The sequence below is a fragment of the Triturus cristatus genome, chromosome 9 (assembly GCF_964204655.1).
Source record: "Triturus cristatus chromosome 9, aTriCri1.1, whole genome shotgun sequence".
NCBI classification, from domain to species: Eukaryota; Metazoa; Chordata; class Amphibia; order Caudata; family Salamandridae; genus Triturus; species Triturus cristatus.
The window spans coordinates 1141680361-1141694486 of NC_140592.1; the positions used below are offsets into that span (position 1 = coordinate 1141680361).

Sequence of the window (14126 nt, forward strand, 5' to 3'; positions counted from 1 at the left end):
TTTTGCCATCCTAAGATGGCTTCAGAAAATTCTGTGGATGCTCCCCCACTCTACTCAGAGAACCGTAGTACAGGCGTTAGTTATGTCCCGCCTTGATTACGGAAACGTTCTTTATCTTGGTGCCGACACCGTCACCTTGAATAAACTTCAGGTGGTGCAAAACTCGGCGGCACGACTTCTCTGTAATTTACCTCGGAGATCCTCGGCTTCTCAGGCTCTTCGCGATTTGCATTGGTTGAGAGTCCCAAGCCGCATAAAATTCAAGGCCCTATGTTACCTTTTTAAGATTAAGCAGGGCTCGGCCCCAAAATATCTAAAGAGTCTTGTCCAGACCTACAAACCCCATCGCATTTTGCGATCCTCTGCTAATGGTGATTTTGTTGTCCCAAGATTCAAACTTGTAAAAATGGGTGGTCGGTCCTTTTCCCATCTAGGCCCCAAATTTTGGAACGCACTGCCTATTGCCCTTAAACTTGAGGCCAACTTATTCTGTTGCTTTTTCAATAGCTCTATTTTGCTGTTTCAGCTGGTTTTTGGCATAGTACTGTGTTTTCTTTTCTTCTTGAGTCTATCCCTGGCGCCGGGAAACCCACTGCGGGTAGCTGTTGCGCATTATAAGTTCTAATAATAAATAAAATAAATAAATAAATCCCTAGGTCTCCAAAACACCTGGCACAGCGATGCAGACTTGACAGCAACCCTAAAGAAGCATGGCAGTCCAGGCATAATTCATTAAATGAAAAGCAGCCAACATTATGTAGCTCTGTATGATAAAGTAAGTGCACCCCTTAATTCATTACCACGGGAAGTTAGCAGCACTAACTTAAACATTTGCTGTAACTTTGTCAGTCTCCAACATCTCCTAGGAGGAATCTTGGCCTACTTCTACTTTCAAAACTGTTTAAATGTAGTGTTATTCTAGGGTACTTGTTTATGTACAGCTCAATGGGTTTCATGTTGGGAATTAGATTTCACTCTTCCAAAATTCTGATTATGATTCTTCGTTTCGTAAATAACATATTTATATTTGTGGTTGTGATTTGTTGCATCAGGTTACATTTATGCATAGTTAGGACATTGTGAGGACTAGGTGGTCATATGTCTCAATATTTAAAAAACAGAATGTTAAGCTGGTGTTTTCTTTTTCACTTCACTGTACTTTCCTTCAGGTTCTTATGCAAAACATGCATTGGCAAAGACAGTCCATCTCACTTTGCCAATGTTTGCTGCTGGCATTGGCTTTGGCAGTACTTGAAGAAAAAGTACAATTACTGGCAAAGCCAGTAATGAAAAAGGCCATCTTTTAACACTATTTTGAATCTTTTCAGATGGTCACCACTGTGTGGCTAGACAAAACATGACTGCCACCATAGAACAATAAAACAGTAGTAGTGTCTGTAGAAGGGGGAGGTTGTTAAATGTGGCTAACTATGTGCAGTAATTGGAATTAGTGTGTTCATTAAACAAGGGGCAATTGCAAAACTGCCGAGTGGCTTGGGGCTGTCATGATAATGAAACCCATAACTGACTGTGTCCCTTTAAATATTTTCTGTATTTCATGAGTCACTATGAAATATGGCTTTTTATACCACTGAATTTTGTTCAATAACATCACTTAAACATGTACTATATAGAGAATACAAAACAGGTATTATTTATTATGGTACTTCATTTGCATTGTGAAGTCATAAACCATGGGCATTTAGGCCGAGATAGCAATATCTGACCATAGCACAAGGTACTGATCTTGTATTTTTTATATTTCACAATTTTTTTATTGATTTTAGCACTGTTTATGGAACATATTTCACAGTGATGAACTCTTTTCTGTGAAATACGAGCTTAAAACCACTGGCATGCATTCACTACAAAAGGTTTACTTATGCAGTATGTTTGACATTTCGACATGCAGTGTAATGGATAATGCTGATTTTGGGTTTAATTTTTACACTGTTTTGTTAATTTTCTTTGAGCAGATGATGGAAGGAAAATTGCTCATTTAGAGAAACAGCTCTTGGATGATTTAAAGTCCCTACGACATAAACAGGTGATCCATCCTGCTCTTCAGGAAGGTAAGTCTGGAGAGGTTTTACTTCATAATCAGTTGTGTTTTATTGCATTGAAGCTACTTATTGCTGCCAGTAGGAAGTTTTATTTCGTCTTAACTTGTTGACCTGCATATGTGGTTTGGAAGGAAGTAGCGCCTTGTTTAAGAGAATTAAAAATGCTGACGTCAAACATAGATGTGGTCAGTGACTCATGGTGATCTCAAACCAAAACCTATGACATATATAGAGTAAGGTCCACCTTTGCTTGCTTTTCATGCCATTTCAGTTTGGAAGTACAAGCTGCATATAAAGAAAGGAATGGTTCATTGGCTGTTGGAGTTCAGTCAGCTTTTATCTTTTGGGACATAAGATTCTGTTGTTCTGACCGTCTGAAAAAGGCTCATAAATAAGGACAATTTTTGAATTTGTTCTCTTTCAGGGTCCAAAATAGAACAGGCATTGGCAAAGCCAGACGGTCCCTCGTATCTTACCATTGCCTTAATTTGTAAAGTATTGTTAAAAAAAGTTAAAGAAAGTTTAATTTAAACGTACTGGATAATAATTTGGTCTTCTGTATTAACTCAGCGAGCATATTTATGGGCTTCCAAGACAAATGTCATGTTATAAGTACATTTTCTGTCTCGTAGGAGTGAGTGCAGGAAATGTCCCTTTACCCACAGCACCATGAAAGCCTTTGTGTGCCTAAATTGTGCTTTAATGCAATTTGTGGAATGCAAGAGAAAACAAAAACAACCCTTAATTCCTGCTTTGAACCGCACACCAGAAAACATAATGCTTTTGCTGTGCTTCTACAACCGGGAGGGATGGGGAGCAATGGTATGAGGGCTGGTATTTGGGAGAGGGAAGCAGTACAAGTGGGAGATAGCTAGAAAGCACATGTCCTCTAAGAGAGTGATGAATGAAAAAGAAAAAAGTGGTACCATAAATGTGAACAATGCAAGGATTCAAATTAGCCAATCAAAATTATCTCAGAGAGGCTATGCTCCAGGGGAGGCACCAACACAAGAAGAGAAAGGAGAGTCCTCAGATAAGAAGCAAGCAAATGAGTGACAATAAAGCCAAACAATGGTAAGCAAAGCTCGATGTACGTTCACAGTAGGTCTTCCATAACCAGACAGCTGGCACTGTCTGAAAGGCCAGATCCAAAACTGACCTTTTAAAGTCTGAACTTTCACTGTTTGTGCCTTTGTAATAGCTACACACTAGGTATGTAATTTGTGTACGATTGTCTGTATTAGGTATATAAAAGCTTCATTCTTAAGACTATAAATTTTGGAGATAAAAATGCAGAATGTTTTCTTCCTTGAAAGTCTGTCTCGTGAACCAGCGTAAAAGGTCCATACGTAACACCGAAATAGTGTCTGAGAATACTCTGAAAACTGTTAGTTCGAGGCATATGAGCTGCAGATTACACACTGTGCATAGATCGCCATCTGGTGTTGAACCCGGATGTTTGCAGTTGTTTTTCCTCTTGGAAAGTCTTTGGAAGTCACGAGGTATGTGACTCCTCCTTTGGATCGTATTGCGCATGGGTTTCGGCTCCATCCTCAGATTGTTTTTTTCCGCCATCGGGCTCGGATGTATTCTTCGCGCTCCCGTTCCGAACAGTTTCCAGTTCTTCTGATCAGCGCACAATCCTCCCCTTTTCGCGGTATTGTTTTCGATCGCGATCTCCACACTCAACGCAATTCTCATAGTCCAAAGTCTTCGATTCCGCTCGTCGACGAAGGCCTTCGGGCCTACCTAAGCTCCGGTCCTAGCTGATGGAAAGGACTCCATTCAAGAAGTGTCCTCGATGTGGGTCCAAATTTCTCCACACCGATCTCCATGAGGTGTGCAACCTCTGCCTCTCCCCTGAACACGAGGCTCGAGACTGTCCGGCGTGCAAATCCTTCCGGTCCAAGAAGACCATTCGAGACCGAAGGGCGAGGAGAACTATGGCACACTCGTCGACAGCGATCCCAGACGACATCTTTGGAGAAGGCGTCGATGCCTCAGAAGAACAGCAAACCGGGCATCGTCAGCGCCTCCGAAGCAGACGACTCAGATGTCGAGAACATCACTCCGGCACAGAGGGGCGTGAGTAGAAACATCGACCCCCTACCCTCGACGGCATCGAAAAAGTCTTCGGTCTTGCCATCGCCCTCGGGCCTAGGCACGACCAAAGACATTGCGTCCCACACCTCGCCTTCGGGCCCGGTTAAGAAGCCTATCAAGCCTTCTGGCGGCTCGGGCTTGAGCCAGCCTACTGTCGGTGCCGAGAAACACTCCTCCGCACTGGCGCCGAAAAAGAAAATGGCCTCCTCCTCCGCACCGAGCTCCACACCGAAGCACTCGGCGCCGAAGACGAGCACAGGCTCCTCGGTACCGACACCGTCCCCGGAGCCGAGCAAAAAACCCAAAGCCATCGACACCCACACCTCAAAACCAAAAGTCATCTCGGAGCCGAGGAAACAACCAGCCACCTCGAAGCTGCACAGTTCAAAACAACGAACCGATGCCGACTCCAAGACTAAAAAACCTTCGGCACCGACGGATCGGCCACTCACTGAAGAACTATTTCGGCCTGATCCACTACAAAAAACACTTGTCAAAGACCCTAAAACTGGACACTTGATGCTCAGCATCAAAAAGAGACCACTGGACAAGCCTGCCCCCATCTCCACCTCCAAAGAGGAAAGACTATGCTACCTCCCCTTTGAGAATACCTTCACCCCCTCCTCCACCTCCTCCTTCTCCCCCACCTCATCATTCCCCCACACCCTCTCCTGATGAGGATGATGTCTACGATGACACAGCGGACGAACCCCCTGACCTACCCACAGGGGACCCCACTCCTACAGGCTCCCCAGACCCATGGGATGACTATTACATTTCAGACATCCCTAACGTCCCGCAGGACGAGCTTTACCCTTCAAGAGCCCCCCCCCCCCCCCCCCCCTGAAGAGACAATGCGGTTTCACCAACTACTCCATAGGGCTGCACACTACCACGGAGTGGATCTCCATAGAGACCCCGTGGAGGAGGACTTCCTCCTAAATACCTTCTACACAACACACAGGGCCACTTCCATCCTGCCCATGCTTCAAGGGCTTATCAAGCACGCGCCTGAGGTCTTTAAAGACCCAGTCAGGGCCAGGGTCATCAACCCTCGCATCGAGAAGAAGTATAAGGCCGCCCCTACAGACCCCACCTACATCAGAGGGCCAGCTCCACTAGACTCCCTAGTAGTGTCCACTGCAAGAAAGCATGCAAACTCCCAGGCATCAGGCGACGCACCTACACCTGATAAGGAGTCCAAACTCTTGGACGCATCTGGCAAGCGCACAGCATCCCAGGCTGCCAACATATGGTGCATCGCAAACACACAAGCGCTTTTGGCAAGATATGACAGGGCACATTATGATGAACTGGAAGCCATAATGCAACACCTCCCTGACAAATACAAAAATAGAGCCAACGAGCTAATCCAGGAGGGTAAAACCATCACCAACACCTCCATTCGCTGTGCCCTAGATGTAGCTGACACCGCCTCTAGGGCAATTAACACCAGCGTCGTCCTCCGTAGGCATGCCTGGTTACGAATTTCAGGTTTCAAGCCAGAGGTGCAGGCTTCCATCCTCAACCACTCCTTTGACCAGGAACATCTGTTCGGGCCAAAAGTTGACGGTGCCCTGGAAAAAATGAAAAAAGACACACATACGGCAAAGTCTATGGGAGCCTTACAGTCGCACCCTCCCAGGCCCTCCTTTCGCCGCTCTTCCTTTCGAAGCACCTCCAGAGGCCACTCCTCCGATAACGCTTCTACTTCCTATAAAGCCCCTACCCAATCCACCTTCACAAGGGGTTACCAAAGAGGCGGCTACAGGGGCAACAATAATAAAGGCAGAGGTAAAACTAACACCTCCCGCTCTGCCTCCACCCCTAACCAATGACTTCCCTCCACTCCCCCAAGACCATCCCACTCCGGTCGGGGGCAGACTCCACAATTTCCTTCCTGTCTGGACTACTATCACCTCAGACAAATGGGTAACACAAATAATTCGGTCAGGCTACTGCCTCGAACTTAAATCTACCCCCCCAAACATTCCACCCAAACAACGCCCAATGTCACAGGAACATTTGTCACTACTAAAGCAGGAGGTAATCTCCCTCCTACAAAAAAGTGCGATATAACTAGTTCTACCCACCAACAAAATATGGGAATTTACTCCCTATATTTTCTCATACCAAAAAGGGACGACACTCTAAGGCCCATCCTAGACCTCAGACCCCCTAAATGACTATATAAACTCAGACCATTTTCACATGGTCACACTCCAGCAGGTAGTTCCCCTGCTCTCCCAAAACGACTTCCTTGCCACCCTAGACCTCAAGGACGCCTATTTCCACATTCTTGTTCACAAGGCTCACAGGAAGTTTCTCAGATTTGTAGTGGACGGTCAACACTATCAATTCAAAGTGCTCCCATTCGGAGTCACCACAGCACCCCGGGTGTTTACCAAGTGCCTAGCAGTAGTGGCAGCACACCTGCAAAGACAACACATCCATGTCTTCCCATACCTAGACGACTGGCTCATAAAAGCCAACTCATACAACCAATGTGTACAACACACTTATACCACTATCCAACTACTTCACGAACTGGGTTTCACAGTAAATCACACGAAGTCCCATCTGCAACCGTCCCAAGTAAAACAATGTTCGAGGCATGTGGGCTGCTGAATTCATATCTGTGCATAGATCGCCGCCTAGTGTTGGGTCCGGATGATTGCACATTGTTGTCCTGGAAGAGTCTTCGAAGTATCACGAGATAGGTGGCTCCTCCCCTGGACCACAGTGCGCATGGGCATCCTCTCCATCCTCAGATTGTTTTTTTCCGCCATTGGGTTCGGATGTGCTTATCTTAGCTCAAGTTAGGAAAACTATATTTTGACTTTGTCGGTATCGTTTGCGTTCGGTATCGATAATTTCTTCTTTCACCTCATCGGATCGAGTTCGGACCGAACTTCAATCGACGATCGAACATGGAATCGAGGACTCCCTTCAAGAGATGTCCTCTATATCACGGCAAATATCCCCACATCGACGTCCACCCGGTGTGTAACAAATGTTTGTCACCGGATCACGATGAATCCAAGTGTATGGCCTGCGCCCGATTCCGGTCAAAGAAGACACTTCGGAATCGACGTGCAGCTCGCTTGGAGGCCAACAAATCGGCGCCTACCCCGGTCAACATATTCGGGACCGAGGATGAAGATGTCGAGAGCGTCGAGGAAGTGGAATCTGATTCTGCTTCGGAACCTGACTCCGACTATGAAGCCGAAGACGAGGGGATATTCCAGGACGAAGAAGTCGTCGACGAGGTAGGAGACGACACTGGGGCCCTTGGGGCCGAAGAAGATGGCTCAGGCGAGGAGCTAGGCCAATCCGTCGATACGGAGGCCCAGGGACAAAATGTCAATATGGCTCGGGTCGCGGGGTCGCCTACAGGCCTCACCCAAGACCAGTCACTGCGTTCTACAGCCCCGCCTCCGGGCTCGGCTTCGAACATTTCCAACGAGCCGGAACTTTGTAAAACCTCTCGAGTCGATCCCTCAAAATCGAAACTGAAAGCTGCACAGGTGAAACCGAAACTAAAAGTGCAACTCGTCCTCGTCGGATCGAAGGCTTCCAACCCTTCACATCCGCAAACACAAAAGAAGGACGTCGGAACCGAACAGCCTAAAGGCACTGTCGGTGCCGAAGAAACACACAGGGTTTTCGGTGCCGAGAAACACAAAAAGGCCCTCGGTCCCCCGAAGCCGCAGATGCCTTTAACAACCAAAGTTGGGGCGCGAACGCCTACAGCCCCGATGACCGATCGTGCATCGACTGCAAAGGGTGCCGACGGTGCGAGGATCCCCACTCCACAGGGCGTCGACCCGAAAATTCGACTCGAAAAGCCTAAGTCGGGAAAGGGACCTGGGACGGCTTCCAAGCCGGTCCCCGAAGAGCACGTCGGTTCCAGTGCCCCATCGCCATCCCTGGTGAAGCAGGTGTCTGAGTCCCAGACGCGCATCAGGGAACGGGACACACCCGACCCGAAACAGGGCCCCGAGCCGAAGAAGGTCGCGAAGGCTACATCGACGCCGGTGCCGATCACTTTTGGATTGCCGCCGTCGGGGACACCTAAAGTGTTCGCACTCCGGAAGGGCTTCGCACCTGCAAAACCTGCACCTGCAGATCCACCTGTCGATGACTCACTGGAGCGGGTCATCGACCTCGAAACCGGTAAACTGGTGTTTCTGAAGAGAAAAATTGTCCCGGTGAACACTTTGGAGTCCTATAAAATCCCGCTCAAGAAGAAAATGGATTCCGGCTCCACTCCACTGCCTGTGGAACCTTATCAAACTTATACCCACCACACACTTGATTTTTCTCCAACACCTTCAGAGACGGATGCAGGTGACACCTATTATGAGGATACCTCTTATCCTCTACATCATGACCAGGATGAACCACAGGACCAGGATCCCTCATGGGGAGACCCAAATGACCCAGGTGACATCCACAATGCTCCTGACACCCCTATCTACAATATAAAACCATCCCCTGCGGAGGACACTGCTGCTTTTAACGCCCTCATTGAACGGGCAGCTGACAATCACGGGGTTGAACTTCATTCAGACTCTGTTGAAGAGGATTTCTTAGTGGACACGTTCTCCACGTCAGAAAAAACGGTTAAGACACTACCAATTCTAAAAGGTGTTCTTAAACATGCTAAGGACATCTTAAGGGAGCCAACAAGAACACGAGTGTTAAACCCCAGGATTGAAAAAAAGTATAGACCAGCCCCAGGAGACCCTACGTACATTAAGGGTCAATTGCCATTGGACTCCCTGGTTGTTTCTAACGCCCGCAAACGAGCGAACTCTCAAACTACTGGTGATGCTCCTCCTCCGGACAGAGTCCAAGGTGTTCGAAAACACTGGGAAACGGGTGGCAGCTCAAGCATCAAACATCTGGCGCATTGCCAACACCCAGGCACTTCTAGCCAGATACAGCAGGTCTCACTATGATACCCTGGAACCCCTAATACAACACCTACCTGATGAGTACAAGGAGGGGGCGGAGCTCCTCATTAGAGAGGGGCAACTCGTTATGAATGCGTCCATCAAATGCGCACTGGATGCAGCAGCCAGGGCCATCAACACTAGTGTGATGTTACGGAGACATGCATGGTTAAGAATATCGGGCTTTAAACCAGACATTCAAACAAATATCTTGCATCAGCCAGTCAACCCAGACTTCTTATTTGGCCCTGAAGTTGACACCACACTCAAAGATTAAAAAAGACACTGAGACTGCTAAATCTATGGGGGCTCTACAATCGCAGCAGTTTCGTGGTGGCTCCTTTCGTCGCCCCAGAAGTTCAGGAGCAGCTAGAGGTTAGGGCTCCCAGCAGCAGTACAATAAAGGAGGGTCACAAACTCCTTATAATAAAAACAATAGGGGTGGATACCGTGGCTCCAGCACCAAGGGCAGGGGCAGAGGAAACAACAATACCAGATCCTCTGCCAATAACAAACAGTGACATCTTGTCACTGCCCCTCGTCCACATAACACCGGTCGGGGGGAGATTACAACAGTTCCTGCCAGTCTGGAGTTCCATCACCACAGACAGGTGGGTCTTAGACATTGTCCAGTACGGTTATTGTCTAGAATTAACATCCATGCCACCCAACATACCACCAAGACAATGTCCTATGTCCGTAGAGCACTTGACATTATTGCAGCAGGAAGTACTGAGCATGCTGCAAAAAGGAGCCATAGAGCCCGTGCCTATCCAACAGCACGGTTTAGGGGTGTACTCTCTGTACTTCTTAATCCCCAAAAAGGACGGCTCTCTCAGGCCTATACTGGACCTAAGACCTCTCAACATGTACATTCTGTCGGAACATTTTCATATGATCACCCTCCAGCAGGTTCTGCCGTTACTCAGTCAGGGAGACTTCCTAGCAACACTAGATTTAAAGGATGCGTATTTCCACGTTCCCGTACACCTATCCCACAGAAAATATCTCAGGTTCACTATTCAAAATCAACATTATCAGTTCAAGGTACTCCCTTTCGGAGTAACAACAGCTCCCAGGGTCTTTACCAAGTGCCTAGCGATGGTGGCTGCTCACTTGCGAAGACAACATATTCACGTCTTCCCTTACCTGGACGACTGGCTTGTTCAGGCAAAGTCAGCCCAGCAATGCGCCAGCCACATGTCCCACACCATTCACCTTCTTCACAGTCTGGGATTCTCCCTAAATTATCCCAAATCACACCTTCAACCAGCCCACGTACAACAGTACCTAGGCGCGACCATAGACACTCTGGCAGCCAAAGCTCAGCCAACCTTAGTGAGAATCAACAGCATACAACTGCTTATAGCAAAGTTCAGACCTCAACACTCCCTTCCAGCCCGAGTGTTCATGCAGTTGATAGGCATGATGGCCTCCTGCATCTTCATAGTCCCGCACGCGAGACTACATATGCGCCCGCTTCAAGAGTGCTTAGCACGTCAATGGAATCAGGCTCAAGGACAGTTAAAAGACCTAGTGTTGGTGAGCGGTCGGGCATACAACTCTCTGCATTGGTGGAATCTACAAAACCTTTGCAAGGGCCGACCGTTCCAAGAGCCTGTTCCACAAATAATACTGACGGCGGACGCGTCTCTCCAGGGATGGGGAGCTCATGTACTCAATTATACAGTGCAGGGACTATGGACGACACAGCAGAAAAAGATGCACATCAACATTCTGGAACTGAAGGCAATCTTCCTAGCCATGAAGGCGTTCAAAGTACACTCGTGCAACAAAGTCGTGTTGATCCGGACGGACAACATCACTGCCATGTACTACATTCAGAAGCAGGGAGGTACACACTCTCCGCAGTTGTCTCATCTGGCTCAGAGCATGTGGAAGTGGGCCATTCAGAGGAACATCTTCCTCATGGCGGAACACCTCCCGGGCAAACACAACCAGATGGCAGATCTGCTCAGCAGACACAGCCACCAAATGCACGAATGGGAGCTACATCCATCAGTACTCCAACCGTACATCCAGCAGTGGGGTCATCCAGAGATAGACCTATTCGCCACAAGGGAAAACGCAAAATGCCAAAGCTTTGCCGCCAGGTTCCCACATCCACAGTCGCAGGGCAATGCGATATGGATGAACTGGTCAGGCAGATTTGCGTACGCTTTCCCCCCAGCGCCATTAATACCGCTAGTGGCACGCAAACTGAGGCAACACTCAATGACACTCCTCCTGGTTGCTCCAACGTGGGCACGCCAACCATGGTACACCACGTTTCTAGAACTTTCCGTGGTGCCACATCAAATGCTGCGACTACCGCCCAAACTTTTAACCCAGAACCATGGCGCAATTCAGCACCCAGATCCGCAACAGCTGCACCTGGCGATCTGGCTCCTGAAGTCTTAGAGTTTGGATACTTAAACCTCCCTCCAGAATGTATGAACATCATCAAAGAGGCCAGGAGACCCACCACAAGAGCTTGCTATGCGGCGAAATGGAAGAGGTTTGTCATCTACTGTCAACACAATGACATCAACCCGCTAGATGCATCTACTCAGAATATCATTTGTTACCTGCTGCACTTATACCAATGCAGTCTAGCATACACTTCCATACGCATACATCTCACCGCAATAGCAGCCTATCTTCAAAACAGGCAACACCTCTCATTATTCAGAGTGCCTGCCATCAAAGCATTCTTGGAGGGACTTAAACGAGTAATTCCTCCACGGCACCCACCGGCGCCGGTGTGGAACCTAAATGTGGTCCTCACCAGATTGATGGGTCCACCTTTTGAATCTCTACGTTCCTGTGAGATTCAATTCCTCACCTGGAAAGTAGCCTTCCTGGTGGCGATCACTTCGCTGAGACGAGTTAGTGAACTCCAGGCACTAACCATTCAGGAGCCATTCATACAGGTCCATGCGAACAGAGTTGTACTACGTACCAACCCCACCTTCATGCCTAAAGTAATATCACAGTTCCACATGAATCAAACTATTGAACTGCCTGTTTTCTTTCAAAATCCGGAAACTGTCGCAGAGAGAATGCTCCATACACTAGACGTAAAGAGAGCCCTCATGTACTATATAGACAGGACCAAGGATTTTAGGAAAACAAAACAACTATTCGTTGGCTTTTCTCCACAACATAAGGGCAACGCCATTTCCAAAGCAGGGATAGCCAGATGGATAGGTAAATGTATTCAAATTTGTTATGAAAAAGCTAAATGCACGTTAACTATTCCTCCGAGAGCCCACTCAACACGAAAGTTAGGGGCGTCCATGGCATTCCTGGGAAACATTCCATTAGAAGCAATATGTAGAGCAGCCACATGGTCCACTATACATACATTTACCAAACACTACTGTGTAATTGTACACTCAAAACAGCAGGCAGCTGTAGGACAGGCTGTTCTCAAGACTCTTTTTCAGACTGCTTCAGCTGGCACGGGCAGCCGCCGCTAATCGAGGGACTGCTATATATTCTATGCACAGATATGAATTCAGCAGCCCACATGCCTCGAACTGAATATGCTACTTACCAGTATGCATCTGTTCTTGGCATGTAGGGCTGCTGACATTCATATCGCCCACCCTCCTCCCCGGCGCCTGTAGCAGCTGCAGCACTCAGAATAACTGTATAGCATGCTCATCACTTACTGTATATACTCCATCACTGCCACAATGGCGAAAAACAATCTTGGGATGGAGAGGATGCCCATGCGCACTGTGGTCCAGGGGAGGAGCCACCTATCTCGTGATACTTCGAAGACTCTTCCAGGACAACAATGTGCAATCATCCGGACCCAACACTAGGCGGCGATCTATGCACAGATATGAATGTCAGCAGCCCTACATGCCAAGAACAGATGCATACTGGTAAGTAGCATATTCGACCTGGGTGCCACCATAGACCCCTCATAAGCGCTAGCCTATCCCAGTCCTGCCAGGATAGCAAGCATTCAGGCTCTACGCGCCAAATTTCAACCGGAACACTCTCTTCCAGCTTGAGTGTTCATGCAACTTATAGGAATGATGGCCTCTTGCATATTCATAGTACCTTACGCAAGACTCCAGATGCGTCCTCTCCAAGAGTGCTTAGCGCGCCAATGGAACCAGGCCCAGGGTCAATTGACAGATCTGGTGTTGGTAGACGGTCGTGCCCATCGCTCTCTGCAGTGGTGGACCACCAAAAACCTTTCCAAATGGCGACCGTTCCTGGAACCGGTTCCTCCGATAGTACTGACAGCAGACGCATCGCTCTCCGGCTGGGGAGCTCACCTACTACATCACACCATGCAGGACAGGTGGACGCCTCAACAAAAGTTACTCCACATCAACCATCTGGAGTTACTAGCCATATTCTTAGCCCTAAAGGCCTTTCAAACGCATGTCTCAGGCAAGGCCGTCTTAGTCCGCACGGACAATATGACAGCCATGTACTATATACAAAAACAAGGGGGCACACACTCTCCGCAGCTCTCTCAGCTAGCACAGAGCATATGGAGATGGGCCATACCCCAACAAATCTTTCTCCTAGCCCAACATGTCCCAGGAGTCCAAAACACTATGTCTGATCTGCTGAGCATACAAACACAACAGATCCACGAGTGGGAACTCCATCCACAAGTTCTTCACCCGTACTTTCAAATGTGGGGGCACCCACAGGTAGACCTCTTCGCCACCCACGAAAACGCCAAATGCCCAAGCTTCGCCGCCAGGTATCCACACCCGTCGTCCAAAGGCAATGTGATATGGATGAATTGGTCAAGCAGATTTGCGTTCGCTTTTCCGCCTCTCCCACTCATTCCATTAGTGGTGCGTAAACTACAACAACACTCCCTCACTCTCATCCTAGTAGGTCCAACTTTGTCCAGACAACCGTGGTACACCACACGGCTGGAACTATCTGTAGTACCGCACAAAAAGTTACACCTCTCTCCACGCCTCTTAGCTCAGAACCATGGAGAGATCAGGCACCCGGA

General features: G+C 48.1%; 1 protein-coding gene across 5 annotated transcripts in view; it reads left to right on the forward strand.

Moving 5' to 3' along the window:
• MGA (MAX dimerization protein MGA) overlaps positions 1-14126 on the forward strand; it is a 1048942-nt gene that overhangs the window by 324256 nt on the left and 710560 nt on the right. For all 5 annotated transcript variants that reach the window (XM_085627074.1, XM_085627072.1, XM_085627075.1 and 2 more), the window contains exon 5: positions 1977-2072. In XM_085627074.1, the coding sequence (XP_085483200.1) occupies positions 1977-2072 (96 nt within the window). The remainder of the gene's footprint in view (positions 1-1976; positions 2073-14126) is intronic.